This window comes from Petaurus breviceps, unplaced genomic scaffold (genome assembly GCF_028583685.1).
Source record: "Petaurus breviceps papuanus isolate PSGF00001 unplaced genomic scaffold, PetGlider_PUasm1.0 90919, whole genome shotgun sequence".
NCBI lineage: Eukaryota > Metazoa > Chordata > Mammalia > Diprotodontia > Petauridae > Petaurus > Petaurus breviceps.
Genome location: NW_027187378.1, coordinates 47,787,789 through 47,803,129, shown reverse-complemented (window position 1 = coordinate 47,803,129; position 15,341 = coordinate 47,787,789). Strand labels below are relative to the sequence as shown.

At 39.0% G+C, this 15,341-nt stretch overlaps 1 protein-coding gene across 1 annotated transcript in view; it reads right to left on the bottom strand.

Moving 5' to 3' along the window:
• Positions 1 to 15,341, bottom strand: part of GREB1 (growth regulating estrogen receptor binding 1) — a 143,006-nt gene that overhangs the window by 26,503 nt on the left and 101,162 nt on the right. The window contains exons 23-25 of the mRNA XM_069075948.1: positions 11,231 to 11,389; positions 8,880 to 9,022; positions 3,095 to 3,256 (exon numbers count right to left, since the gene is read on the bottom strand). Of these exons, the coding sequence (XP_068932049.1) occupies positions 3,095 to 3,256; positions 8,880 to 9,022; positions 11,231 to 11,389 (464 nt within the window). The remainder of the gene's footprint in view (positions 1 to 3,094; positions 3,257 to 8,879; positions 9,023 to 11,230; positions 11,390 to 15,341) is intronic.

The following is a 15,341-nucleotide window of genomic DNA, read 5'->3' as shown; positions in this document are numbered from 1 at the left end:
AGGGACGTCAGAGATTGTGTCTCTCAAATCTGTTATTTTAGGAATGAAGAAACTGAGTCTCAGAAGGACAAAGTGACTTGCCCAAGGTCACATGAGTAATAAGATTGGGACCAAGATGGACTGAATTTATACCAAAGTCAATGCTGTTATAGAGAGCCTCAGTGGTTGATGTTAGTATCCTCTTCTTTTTTTAAAAAAAAAAAAATTATTTTATTTTTAATTTATGAGATAAAACAAGTATTTCCATAACTCAGTATGATTTTTTTTTAAGCAATTGGGGTTAAGTAACTTGCTCAAGGTTACACGGCCAGTTATTTCTGGGTGTGGTGCTGAGTATCTGCACCCAGATTTGATTCCCAGGTCATCCCGACACTGGAGCCGGTGCTCTTCCTCGCTGAGCCGCCTGGCCGCCCCTAAGCAATTGGGGTTACCTAACTTGCTCAAGGTTACACGGCCAGGTGTTTCTGGGTGGGTGCTAAGTGTCAGAGCCCGGATTCGATCCCCAGGTCGTCCTGACACTGGAGCCGGTGCTCTTACTAGCTGTGCTACCTGGCTGCCCCCAACCCAGTATGATTTTTAAAAAAAGATTGAATATGAAACTAAAAATCTATTACGTACAACTTGCTATTCCATTTAAATGATAAAGTTGTATAAATTTCTTTTTTTTCTTGTTTTTTCCTTCTTTCTTCCCTCCCCCCACCCATGATATGGCCAAGATTAGACACAAATATGTATTTATGTATATATATATACACATATATATGTGTGTAAAATCATTCTATGCATATGTGTTTCCATCAGTTCTTTCTATGGATGCAGAGATCTTCCCTCATTATGCCCTTTGCAGTTAATTTGGGCATTTATAATAGTCAAAATGACTTATTCACTCGAAGTCGTTCTTAAATAACATTGCTGCTACTGTACACGGCATTCCCTGGGCTCTGCTCATGTCACTCTTCATTAGTATTCTTTTCTTAAGAACGCATATCCCAGGGGCGGCCAGGCGGCTCAGCGAGTAAGAGCACCAGCTCCAGTGTCGGGACGACCTGGGGATCGAGTCCCGGGCTCAGACACTCAGCACCCACCCAGAAATGACTGGCCGTGTAACCTTGAGCAAGTTACTTAACCCCGATTGCTTAGGGGCGGCCAGGTGGCTCAGCGAGTAAGAGCACCGGCTCCAGTGTCGGGACGACCTGGAGATTGAATCCCGGGCTCAGACACTCAGCACCACACCCAGAAATAACTGGCCGTGTAACCTTGAGCAAGTTACTTAACCCCAATTGCTTAAAAATATAAAAAAAAAAAAAAGAAGAATGCATATCCCACTCATTTACTCTCCCTAATACTTTGTCTTCTCCAATTAGAATGTAAGTACCTTAAAATCAGGAACTATTTTGCTTCTCAGTATTTGGCCCACAGTGATGCTTTTCCATTCTATTATGAACAAGAGCTCCCTACTTCATAATCTGTAAGCCAAACCCTGGGCACACAATAATGTTGATGATGATAAGGAGGGTTCTTTTGTGACTTCCCACGTGGAATATTACAAGCTACTTTCTAAAGAAACCAAAGAGCTGACCAACTCTGTAAGTAAGCAAACATCATAATACTGATTTGGAAGACTAGTGATGGTCTAATGCCCCTTTCTGATGGCCCAGCTTCAAAATATCCACAAGAATATAGATGAATTCATCAAAGATCTGAATTTTTATCTTGTTGGTTATTTCCCCCACTGATGCTGATCATAATTTCTCCCTGCCTTTGTAGGTATTTTGTGAGTTGCTAATAGAAAAAAAAATCAGCAGCTTTCTAGGGATGAGTCCATCTGAACTTAGCTAGGTTGGTCCTTAGGGAACCCATACATAGACAAACCTTTTTTTCTAGCTTGGGAGATCTACTCTACTGACATAGATTTCTCAAGAATCCTGTATCACTTTCCCCATCATGAGAAAACCTTCAAAAATATTAGGGAAGGACAATGAAAAAGAAAGATGAAATAATAAAAATATCCAATCAATATACATTTATGAAGTACTTTCTATATTCCAGGCACTGGAAATACAAAAATGAAGAATAACACAACAAACAAAGAAGGGAGAAAATCTGGCTTTTTTCTGAGATATGTAACAGTATTTACTCTAATGCTTCAAGGATACAAGATTTCCTTGGCACAAGACTTCCTTCTCTTTGCACCAATTCAGATCCCAGACACTCTGCACTTGACTAGAAGGTTTTAATGTATGACTATGGCCAAAGGGGAAAAAATGCATCACCTGGTAGTCAGTCTTTTGATGATGAGATTCTCAGAAAGGGCTAGGTTGATTTTTGTATTGCTGACCACAACCAGAGACCAGACCGTCATTTAACAGCTGGCACTTACACAGGATTTTTAAGGTTTACTCAGCGCTTTACATGTGTTATTTCATTGAAGCCTTACAATAATTCTGGGAGATGGATGCTGCTATTATCCCCATTTTACCAATGAGGAAACTAAGACAGACAGAGGTTAAATGACTATGCCCAAAGTAACAAAGCTAGAAAATGTTTGAGGCTGGATTTAAACTCAAGTGTTTCTGATTCCAGGTATAGCAACATACCACCTCATCTGAAAATATTCCAGCTTAGTAGGACCCTGTACTCTGCTGGCATAGGTATGAAGCACTCAGTGTTACATGGGTACTGTGGAGAGGCATCAGAGAAAGTTAACAACCTTTATAAAATCTTTCATTGGAAAATGTTACAGTCTTGTCTTACATGGCTTTGTTGATCTTTTACTTCTATTTGCCATCATGGCAAGGTCTATACCTCAGCTAACGTTTCTATCACTCACACTGCCCTATACATAGTAAATGTTTAGTGTGGGTTCAATTAAACTGAATATGAAATATGCAGTCCTCCTCCTCCCTTAAAACCAATTATCTCCATTTCATTATTTCCACCCTAAGCCTCCCTGCTTCAAAGCATACCTTGGGCTGTGTTCCCTTGGCATAAGAAAGTCTTTTCTTATTACACAATAAAATCCATTCTGTCACAAGTCCAGAGAGTAGAGTTGGTCTCTAACCTAATATAACTATATAGCAGAATATCCACTTACCTTATCAGTGACAAGTGGTAATCTCATGCTTTCCAGTTGGCCTCCTGGTTGGCTGAAGACAAAATGGTGCTCTTTCGATTTGGGAATGATAAAGTGAAGCTGGATTTCCTCTCCTAGCATGGAGTAAGAGAAGGCAAAGGCGTGCAAGGTGGACTCATACAGCTGGGATGTAAGGGGAGGAAAGGACAGGTCTTATCGTCAGAACCCAACCTTAATTATCAACAGAACACAGATCCATATATGGTCATCACTATGTGTGATTATCATGATATTCATACCAAGATAACTTACGGACAAAACTACAAGATGATCAGTGTAATGTGTAGACACTCCATCTTCTAATCACCATGTCAATATCAACTTATCCCATTACATATATCTAGCAAAAGACAACTTCAATTTCAATAATATATTTTCTCTATTGACATCAAGAAGTCTCCTATCCCTTCTAGACATGGATCAGGACCATATCCCACCTATGTTTACTCTTTTAGCAATGCTGGATTTATTTTATAAAATTCATATTGTAAGATACATTTTCATAGAAAAGGGATTCATCACAAACCAAAATGATATTATTTACTAAATAATATGTGAAAGCATGAAGAGACCTCAATCACTAAATATTTATTAAGCCTCAGCCATGAGCATGATGCTGGGGGTGGGGAACCAAAAAATTTTTAAGATACAGGCACTGACCTCAAGGACTTACATCCAGCCCCATTGCTCCATGAATCTCCATACCTAAACCAACTAGACAGAATGTTGTCTGTTGTATTTATGCACCAAATGGACAACCTATCTTATGATAGTTTATTCTAAGTATTTAACTACCTTTTATTTAATGATTCGAGGAATTATGCTTTCACAGATGTACATTTTCCCTTTAATAAGAAAAATCACAACATCTCTGCAACTTAATATATTTTCTTAACACTTGCTCTGAACAACAAAAAAAAAAAAACTTGGGGGCCACTAGGTGGTGCAGTGAATAGAGCACCGGCCCTGGAGTCAGGAGGACCAGAGTTCAAATGTGACCTCAGACACTTAACACAAAAAAAACTAGCCTTGTGACCTTGGGCAAGTCACTTAACCCCAATTGCCCTCCAAAAAGCAAAAAAAAACCACTTGCTCTGGTCCTCAATTTTCTCACCTGCATGTAACCAAATGAGGAGCATCTTAGAACTTAGCTAGGCTGCTGCTAAGATGACAATCACATGATCTGTTACCTGGTTTCTACTTTCTAGCTTTCAAGAAACTAGAATCACTTCCATGTCATAAGGAACCATCACAAAAGGACCTTAGAAGAGTCTAATTGCCTTTATAGGAGAGAAACATTTTCTTTTTTTTTTTGGAGGAGGGAAGGTAGGGCAGTTGGGATTAAGTGACTTCCCCAAGGTCACACGGCTAGTTTCGTGCTAAGTGTCTGAGGTCGGATTTGAACTCAGTTCCTCCTGACTCCAGGGTCAGTGCTCTATTCATTTCACCACCTAGCCATCCCAAGAAACAATTTCTTATGTGAAATTGAACATAACAAGTATCCAGAGCAAAGTAGACAATGCTCTTTCTCTGCTTTGCCCCAGTCAAACCAGACACAGATTATTCTGTTCCTTTCTAAGCACTGCATTTTAGTAGTTTGAATATAAGGCAGTGATAAGGATGGTGAAGGTAGTGGGGATCATGTCATAAAAGGATTCATTGAAATTTGGAAGATGTAAAATTAGAAATAGATTTGCCAGGGGAAGTTTTCATCAAATACTGAAAACACTACAACATAAAAGAGGAAATAATTTTATTCTACTTGGCATAAGACAACAGAACCAAGATTAATGGGTTGCAGTACTTGGGATGTAACCTTAGCTCAACAGAAGGAAGAACTTTTAAATAATTACAGCTATCCAAAAATGGCCTTCCACAGTAGGTAGTATGTTTATCATCACTACAAGTGTTCTAGCAGAGATCAAAAGACAATTTGTTTGGGATACTATAGCATGGATTGATGCTTGCCCCAGGGTTTAGACTAGAGAACCTCTAATGCATTTTTCACCTCTACAAATCAATGATTCTATGAATTGTCATTTTTGTTTTTTTGCTAGACCAGTGATTTCACTGGTATTAAGAGTTTGGGGTAAGGCAGGAGTCAAGATGGCATAGTAGAAACAGGACTTCCGCAGGGCTCCGGCTCCCACCTCCTCCAATTCATGTAAAAGGTGACTCTGAACAAACTTTGGAGCTGCAGAACCCACAAAATGACACAGAGAAGCTAATCTCCCACTGAGGTCAGCCTAGCAGGCTGGCAGAAAGCGGCCAGCACAGTGCTCTGGGAGCCAAGCCCAGCCCCAAGTGAGCTGAAAGTCTTAGCCTCAGGGTGGCCACAGCCAGCCATCAGGTGGAGGGACTTTAGATAACCAGCAGCTATGATGGTTTCCAGAATTATCAACCCATAGATGCTAAGGACAAAGTGAGAGGTCAGTGCAGTGTGGACTTTGAGACCTGGGAATTCGGGAGTGTGGTTGGCCTTTGCCCCATGGAGGGAGAAGCTGCTGAGGCCCAGCAGCTGTGCAGCTGCTGCCACGTGGCTGCTTCAGAGCTCCTGGCCTGCAGATTGTAGGGGGACCAAGTGACCAGTCTGAGAGGTAATCGCTCTTGTTTTAACCTGCTTGGATCTTGATCGCTGCCTAGGGTGAAAGTCCTGGGGTGTGTGACAAGTTTGCCAGAGCATGGAGAGGCTTCAGAGAAGGCATCCAACTAATAGCTCCAGAAGCTGAGAAAACCCCAGAGATTGGGACAAAGCTCCCCTCTCTGGTAGCAGAGTTCTACTGTGGCAAAAAACTCAAAAAGTCAAGTAACTGAGTGGCAACATGAGCAAACAAGGGAAGCAAGGTAAGTACAGTAATCCAACTTTGGACTCCTTTTTGGGGGACAAACAAAAAGGATCAAAGCATAGAACAGGAGGAAGACAATGAAGTCAGAACTCCTGCACAAGAAACTTCCAAGAAAAGAATACGCTGCTTACAGGCCATAGAGAAACTTAAGAAAGAAGGATTTTGAAAACCAAATAAGAGGAGTTGGGAAGAGAAATGAGAATGATGCAAAAAAATTATAAAAATTATAAAATGAGAGTCTGACTGAAGAAAATAACACCTTAAAAAATAGACTAACTCAAATGGCAAAAGAGGCTCAAAATGACAATGAGGAGAAGAATGTCTTAAAAAGCCAAAATGGAAAAAGAATCTCAAAAGCTCACTGAAGAGAATCATTCCTTCAGAATTCTATTGGAGCAAATGGAAGCTAGTGACTTTAAGAGAAATCAAGATACTATTAAACAGATCCAAGCAAATGAAAAAATAGAAGGCAATGTGAAATATCTCACTGGAAAAACCACTGACCTGGAAAACAGATCCAGGAGAGATAATTTAAAAATAATTGGACTACCTGAAAGCCATGATAAAAAAAAAAACCTAGAAATCATCCTTCAAGAAAATCTCAAGGCAAATTGCCCTGATGTTTTAGAATCAGAGGGCAAAATAGAGGTTGAAAGAATCCACTGATCACCTCCTGAAAAAGATCCCAAAAAGAAAACTCCTAGGAAAGTTACAACTTCTCCACAATCTCACTTGTGAAGGGGATGAACTAAAGGAATTCTATTTTCCATTCTGGCACTGAAGCCAGAATCCTATAACCCCATGATTCCTAATTCTAATCCCAAGTCTCTATCGACTATTCCAGGCTGCCATTTACAAATGTACTCTAAAAAAGATAATTTTAAAAGTTACCTCTTTTCTTTATCAACAAAATGTTTTAACAAAACCTTTTAAATGAACCTTGATCTTATCAGCACTTTCTCTACTCATATCTGCTGGCTTCCCAGTTGAAAGATAGGGTCTATTAGGGACAAGTCACAAGAATAGTTTTATTTCCAAAATTTAGTCAAAGCTAATTCTAAGAATCCCAGGTTCAAACCTTCTTGTAAAACCCGCCCCAGGTATATTTCCTGGGAGACACTATAAAAAGCAGCACAGAACCTGGGAATAATCAGGTTGAATTTTTGTTATTAACAACAACTCCTACATCTCTTTGGCTGTATATGACTGTGATACTTTGAGCCAGAATGCCAAAAGGTACCCTTTATTAATACTAAAGTTTAGTATCTTTTATGTTTAGTTATGTCCAACTCTTTGTGACCTTGTTTGGAGTTTTCTTGGCAAAGATACTGAAGTAATTTGCTATTTACTTCTTAAGCTCATTTTACAGATGAGGAAACTCAGTCAAACAGAATTAAGTGACCTACCCAGGGTCACATAACTGGTAAGTGTTTGAGTCCAGATTTGAACTCAAGAAGATAAAGTCTTCCTGACTCCAGGCCCAGTATTCTATCTAACCGCCCTGTGATGAGTTAGAATGTCTTTTTGTGAAAAGGGGAAATATCTCTGTCCAAAAAATAATTACTTATTTGTATAACAATAAAGTGCTACATAGCACTATATTACTACATATCATGCAATTCTCCCATTGAACAATATATAACCTTTGAGCAGGAAATGAAGAAAAATGTTTTTAGTGCATGAACTTTATTTTTTTCTTTCTACCTCAAAACAAAAATCCCAACATCAACTGGGGCAACTAAGTGCATGTTTCCACGCCAGGGACAAAGAATTAAATTAAAAGTGCAGCCTGCTGTTTGATATTGATTAAAATGAAAGCAAGAAGATCTAACCCTGACCAAATGCCTTTTTTACCCTCTCCGTCCATCTCCATCATTTTCTTCTATATCTTTCTTGGGTTGGGGTTTCATGAAAAGGAAAAGAAATCCTAAATATAAAACACCAGATTCCAATTATCTACCAAGTGTGACACATTAAAGAGAACATAACATTTGGAATTAAAGACTATTAATCCATAGCTGCTACCTTGGGCTTCAGTTTCCTTATCTCTAAAAGTCTACAGGGGAAGGAAGGAATTAGATTAGTTTGTCTCTAAATCTCCAGCTCTAAATCTTACAAACCTAGGAATTACTACAAATCCTTTACCTTTCCATCTCCCAAATTCAGGAGCAGAACTTAAAATAATCCTTCCACTATAAGCAACAAGAACCTACTTGAAGGAAAGACTGATTAAAAATTAGGAAGTCTAAAAGTCAGAAGAACTAGATTCCACTAAACTTTGGGTAAGGATAATTTTGAGTTAGTTACTATTTCTTATTAAATGTGGTATCAGAATCAAAAGGGCAGCTAGGTGGTGCAGTGAATAGAGTGCCAGGCCTAGAGCCAGGAAGATCTGCATTCAAATCCAGCCTCAGACACTTACTACCTGTGTGACCCTGGACAAGTCACTTAAAATGAGTTGGAGAAGGAAATAGCAAATCCAGTATCTTTGCCAAGAAAACCCCAAATGGGGTCACAGAGAGTTGGACACCACTGAAATGACTGAACAACAACAAAGGTGATACATGCACAATTTTGAAAAATATAACTATAACATAGTGACAAAGGCATAGTGGCATTTAGACCAAGGGAATCTGAATCAAATCCCAGGCTCTGTTATTTATCACTCCTTTGAGAGCATGGGCAAATCACTTCTCTTTGCTGTAGGCACCTCCACTGTAAAATTAAGGGCTGGACTAGACTAGATCCTTTTTGAGCTCGAAAACCTATGATTTCCCTTTTCTTTTGGAGGGAAAATATCAGAGGCAAAAAAAAATTCAACATGTAAATACAGCAAGCATATGGCAGGAGATGATAACAAACTGCTAACTTTCTGGAGTTAGGACTCAAAGAAGGCCTACCTGGTAGCGCGGATTAAAGCCCAGGTACTGATGGCACTGCTCACAGTGGTGATAGGTGTTATAGGCCGCATATTTGGACAATCTCATTCGGGTTGTCTGGCGCCGCACATACAAATCCTCATGTTTCCTGGCTGCTGATTTGTCTGTACAAAATCCCTTAGTGATGTTAGGTTGAAGGAGATCGCAAAACACACACATTCTCTCCTAAGTGCTTAACACTGGTTGAAGAGGGTATTTTTGTTGCTGTTTTCTAAGTCAGTCAATTCAAAGTTCATTTAGTCAAGACACAGTTTTTAGTGACATGGGCATACCGCCTTATTAATCAATAAATGGAAGCTATTTATGTGACAAAATCAAATCTATCCTTTCCCCCTAATGATTTTACAGTGTTCTCTAATCACACACTTCAGAATCTGTTCATTCTTCTGAATGGTTCACTATGAAGATGCTATACTAATATGCTATTGGGCCAATACAGGGAAATCCCCAATTTAATCTTTACTTTTGGGTAACTTAGGTGGTATTTGTTTGTTTGTTTTTCTTTTTTTTATGTTTGCCCTTGATGAAAATTAACATTACCCCCGATTTAAGATTTGGCGGTTTTTAATTAGGTGCACAATGATATTGAAACAGTGGTAAGAAAAGAACAAGATTAGCATGAAAAACACTGCTTTCAGCAGAGGTATCATGCAAGACCGTGACTTTAAAAGCACCCTGTACTATTTTCTGAGACCTCCTTTACCCTTACCTACCACAGTCCTAGCTGGCTACTATGGACATCCTGCCCATCACAAGATTCACTGAAATAGGAAATTTTGGCTCCACCTCACATGAGCACAAATTACTTCACCACTGTAAACCTCAGTTTTCTCCTCTATAAAATGGAACAACATTCATGCTATCTTACAGAGCTCCTGTGAGGCAAGTACTTTGTGGACCTTACAGTAATTCAAAACGTGTGAGTTATGTTTTTTAACGAATACTCTTTTAACTCATGACTTTCATACCCAAGAGGGTTTTTTTTTCTTCTTTAGGTCCTGATGAATAGTCCTAATCATTGACATTTGCTGTCTTCATTCCTTTAGGGAGTTAAGTATCCAACAACTTTAAAGAAAAATTCTTCTGACAGTGATAAAGAGAAAATTGGTGGTGGGAAATGTGGATCGGAGATGCAGACCTAGAAAGAATCTTAGGGGTTACCTAGTTCAGTCCCCTTTTTTGTTGAAGAGTATTCTGAGGCCCAGGAAGGTTGAGAGATTTGCCTAAGATCACACTGGTAACATGCAGCTGAGAAGAGCGGTCCTCTGATCCTAAAGTCAACACTATTCACTGCATCATCAGGGTAGACTGACTAACATTACAATGAATGCTATTGTTATTATAAAAACATGAAAGCTCTATTAAACAGCAACTTCGGCACATATGCAACACAATGATGAGGTCTTTAATAATGACTGGTACAATGCACAGAGCTCTGGACTTGGAATCTGGAAGACTCATTTTTCCTAAGTTCAAATCCGAGCTCAGATACTTACTAGCTATGTGACACTGGGCAAGTCACTTAGCCTTGTTTGTCTCCGTTTCCTCATCTGGAAAATTATTTGGTGAAGGAAATTGTGAACTAATCCAGTATCTCTGCCAAGAAAACCCTAAACGGGGTCATGAAGAGTTGGTCACAACTAAGCAACAACAAATAATAATGACCCAGAAGAACTACAAAAATCTAAATCTTTCAAAATTGTATTTCATTTTCCTAATTCTCAAGTAAATGAAACAAAAGAAATTTTTCCAAATTCTTCACAGTTAACAGGAGTTTCTATTAACCAAAATACTGGATTAACCCAAATACAGTAGTTCCTCACCATTTCACTACCATTTTTCAACAATTGCTGAGCTTTGATGCAGTGGAAATAACACTAGGTTTGGAATCAGAGGATCTGGGTTCAAATCTCAGCTGTGTCACTTTTTGGGTAAGTCACTTCTCTCAGAGCCTCAGTTTCCCCTTCTATGAAATGTGGGGGTAGGACTAGACCATCTATAAAGTCTCTTTTAACTATAAAACTCTGATGCCATGCACTTTCAAAATAGCTGCTACAATGGTTCATTCCCTCTCCCTACTATTTATGATCACAGGAGGACACAGAACTAACCAGCGATACTAGAAAAGCTGAAGAGATACAATAGGGATGAGTTCCGATTTAAATTTTTTCCTCGGTTTCTCAGTGCAGTGCATCAGGCACTGCTGCCTAATTAAATTCCACTCCACAATTCAAGACAAGAGAATAAAAATTCAACTCCGCTCTTTGGGAAGCAATACATTGGAAGGACAACATGAGTTTCCAAATTCTTACCTTCACTCTTTACATTCTGGTGGCGTGAACAAATCATACTGGCATCATCATATTTGGGATCATGAATTATGTAGTCAAAAGGCATTTTCTTAAAGATCTCTAAGTCAGGCCAGCCATCACTGTGCTGGGAATAATGCCCCCCTGATTCTTCTCTCAAGTCTAAAATGGACAGAAATTAAGATATAACAGAAAAGTCAGAGTATCCTGATGTTTTTATTTCAAATGTATAAGGTTTTTAAGAATTGTGTATAATGCTTTGTATTCCTCTGCTGTTCCTCTCAGGCTATTGGGCTATAGCCAATGTTGAAGGCTATTCTAATAAGGCAAGAGACGGAATACTTATCCACCAACACTCAGGTGCAATCATTTCCACTGAGAAAAATGAAGGTTGTCTGATTAAGCGCTCTCAAAATCACAGAATTTGTGAGTTGGAAGGGACTCAGAAGTCATTTAGTTCAACCAATATACAAAAGGAATCAATTCCCACTGTGAAATACTTGATAAGTAGTCAGTTAGTCCCTGACTGAAGATCTCCCCAGCCACTACCTATCAAGACAACCAATTTGGGGCAGCTCTAATTATTAAGGTTTTCCTGACATCAAGCTAAATTTACCTCTTTGCAAACATCCATCCATTGCACCTACTGGCTCACTGAGGTCAAAGAGAACAAGACTATCCCTTCTTCCACATGACAATCCCTTTAAATATTGAAAAACACCAATCATGCCATCCCTCCTGGGTCTTCTCTTTTCCAAGTTAAGTATGCCTGGTTCCTTCAACCAGTCCTCAGGTGTTATAGATTCAAAGCCCTTCAAGAGTCACCTTTTGACAGATATTTACTGGCTTATCAGTATCTTTTTTAATCCAAGATACATAGAACTGAGTACTATACTCCAGATGATTTCTGGGAGTCTGAATATAGTAGGGTTCTCACTTTTCTATTCCTGGAAGGTTTTCTCCTCATAATGCAGTCCATAACTACACTGACTATTTTCTCCAGCTAAAGTAAATTCTAAGAAAACTAAAAGGTGGGGCCAACTACACAGAAACATTCAAATACACACAAAAGACTGATACTAGTAAATGGACCTTTTGGTGAATCCAAGCTCCTGTTGTCTATCTTGCTATTCAGTCCTGGCCACCTGCCTACAAACCTTGATTAAATGATATTTTAATTTAAATTTAATTTAATTTAAATTGCAGTTTAAATGATAAACTGCAATAACTCTCTGATCCTTTAGCAACATGACCCAAAGCCTTGGTATGATGCTTTTAGACTCAACTTCCGCAGGTACTGCCTGGAAACACTTTATGCCCAATCAGTCAAGCAACCAACAAACTTTTTTCAAGTCCCCACTATTTGTCAGGCAATTCACTGGATACTGTTGATACAAAGACAAAAATGGTAAAGTCCTACATTCAAAGAGCCTACCTGCCAGAGGAGACATGAAAATAAGTAAGTATATACAGAATAAATATAAAATAAGTGGTGTAGGGACATAGTGTTGGACTTAGCATCAGAAAGACTTGGGTTTGAATCCTACCTCAGACCCTAAATAAGTCACTTAACCTCTGTCTGCCTTAGTTTCCAGATTCTATGACCTGTAAAGTCCCTGCCAAACTCCAAGTCTATGATCCTATGATCTATAATCTTATGTAATACCAGGTAGACTTAGGAGAGAAAAAATTAGTAGTTTGGAGCTAGGAGAGGAAAGTGGTCAGGAAAGACTTCATGAAGAAAATAGGGCTTGTGTTGAATATTGAAAAAAACAAAAGCCGGTAGGAGACAGAGTCAATCAAGTAGGAAGTATATTTCAAGTATGGGTCTGGGCCAGTACAAAGGCCCAGAGATGGGAGATGACACACTGCACATGAGGAAGAGCAAGAAAGTCAGTTTGGATGGACCATAAAATAGTAAAGGAGGAGTAATGGAGGATCAGGAAGAGAAGTGATGTATAATACAAGAAAAGCAGGTTAGGACAAGGTAGTGAAGGACTGTATTTGGCTAACAGAGAAATTTCTATTTTATGTTAGAGGTAATAAGCAGCCAGTGGAATTTATTCAGTAGAGTAATGAGTAGTGACAGGGTCAGACCTGCAGTTTAAGAGGATCACTCTGGCACTTGTACAAAGGATAGACTGTAGAAGGGACAATGTGTGAGCAGAAAGCAAAATTAAGATGTTACTACAGTAGTTGATACAAAGAGATGAAAGCCTGAATTAGGGTGGTACTCAGGTAAACAAAGAAAAGGGGTCAGAAGGACACTATGGAGGTAGACAGGACACGATTTGGCAGCTGAATGAATAGGTGGACTGGGGAAGAGTGAGGAGTTAAGTATAGTATGGAGGAACTCAGAAAAATGAAAGAGTGTTGCCATTAACAAAAATAAAGAAGTTCAGATGCAGGTTACAGGGAGCAGGGATAATGAATTTTATTTTAGACATCTTGAGCTTGAAATAGTTTAATAGCTAATATTTATATTACGTCTAACATTTATATAGCAAATCTAGATTTGTACATATGTTATCTTGTTTGAAATGTTCAATAGGCAGCTGCTAATGTGGGACTGTAACTTGGAAGAGAATGAGGCTAGAGATACAGATATATATATATTATATATATATATATGCATGCTCACAAATACATATATATGTGTGTTGTACCAACACACACATATGCATAAAACTGGATGTCCCATAGACATTTCAAACTCAATGTCTAAAACAAAATTCATTATCTTACTCCCTACCCCCCACCTTCCAAATTCTGAATTTCTCTATTTTTTTGTTAAGGGCAATATCCTTTAATTTTTCATTCATATGTTCACATGTATGCATGCATATATACACATATGCATGTGTTCACATACATCTACAGGTGCATGTGTGTATAGCTGCAGTATGTTTGTGCATTGCACACACTTGTGCAACATGTGTACGACATGTGCTGCATAGATTGCATATACATATAGTACACGTGCATATACAGTACATTGTGCATATAATATACTGTTGTTCAGTTATCTTTTCTTTTCAGTTGTGTCCAACTCTTTGTGACCCCATGTGAGGGTTTTATAGGCAAAGATACTGGAGTGGTTTGCCATTTCCTTCTTCAGTACATACAGTATACATGCACACGCATGTATACGTGCATGTGTATACATGTATGTGTGTTTACGTATGTATACACAATGACCCTATACATATATGTACACATACACAAGAAGACACAGTCATATATTCACATATATAAATATGCACACGTAAACTGGGAGCTGCCTACATAGAGATAGCTGAACCCATGGGACCTGCTAAGGTCTCCAAGTAAGCAAGCATAGAAAGGAAAAAAGTAAAGGTCCCAGAACAGAACCTTGGGGACACTCAAAGGTTGGTAGCATGACATAAATGTCCCCAAACTAAGAAGGCTTCAACCAACAACATGAGACTTGCCCAATTGTGCCATATGACACAATCTGAATTGCCCATTTCCCACCCAGACTTTAACCTCGGGGAGAAGAGCTAGTGTGCAGTGATAACCTTACAGAATGAGAGAAAGAAGACTAAATTTTAATGTAGCACAGTCATGGCCCTTTGTAATTTGGCCTTTTTAATTAAAGCGTAATTAAAGCCCTTTCACAAACTAGCCCTATCCTACCTTTCCAGTCACATTACTTCTTCCCCTCTTTCACACACTATGACTCTTCTGTGGCCTTGTCCTTCCTCACCTAGATCATTATACAGCATATCTTTCTGCCCTTTAACAGCATCAATATTGCTCCTACCTGAAACATATGTGCTCCCTGCCTATATCTCTACCTCCTGTAAGGTCTAGTTTCCTTGAAAACTCAGCTCAGGAGGTACCTCCAGCTCGAGGATTCTCCTGATTCCTTTAGTATCTAGTATGCTTTCCTCTCCTGAACCCCTAGCCCCCATCCTCCAAAGGTTATTTCCTATCTTTCTGTATATGTTTTATTCCTATTTACAGATGTGCATGTTGTCTCCCTCATTAACATGTAAGCTCCCTGAGGTCAGGGACTATTTTCTTTTACCCTCGCAGTCCCAGCCTTTTACATAGTGCCTGGCCCACAGCATGGTTTAATAAATGGTTCTTG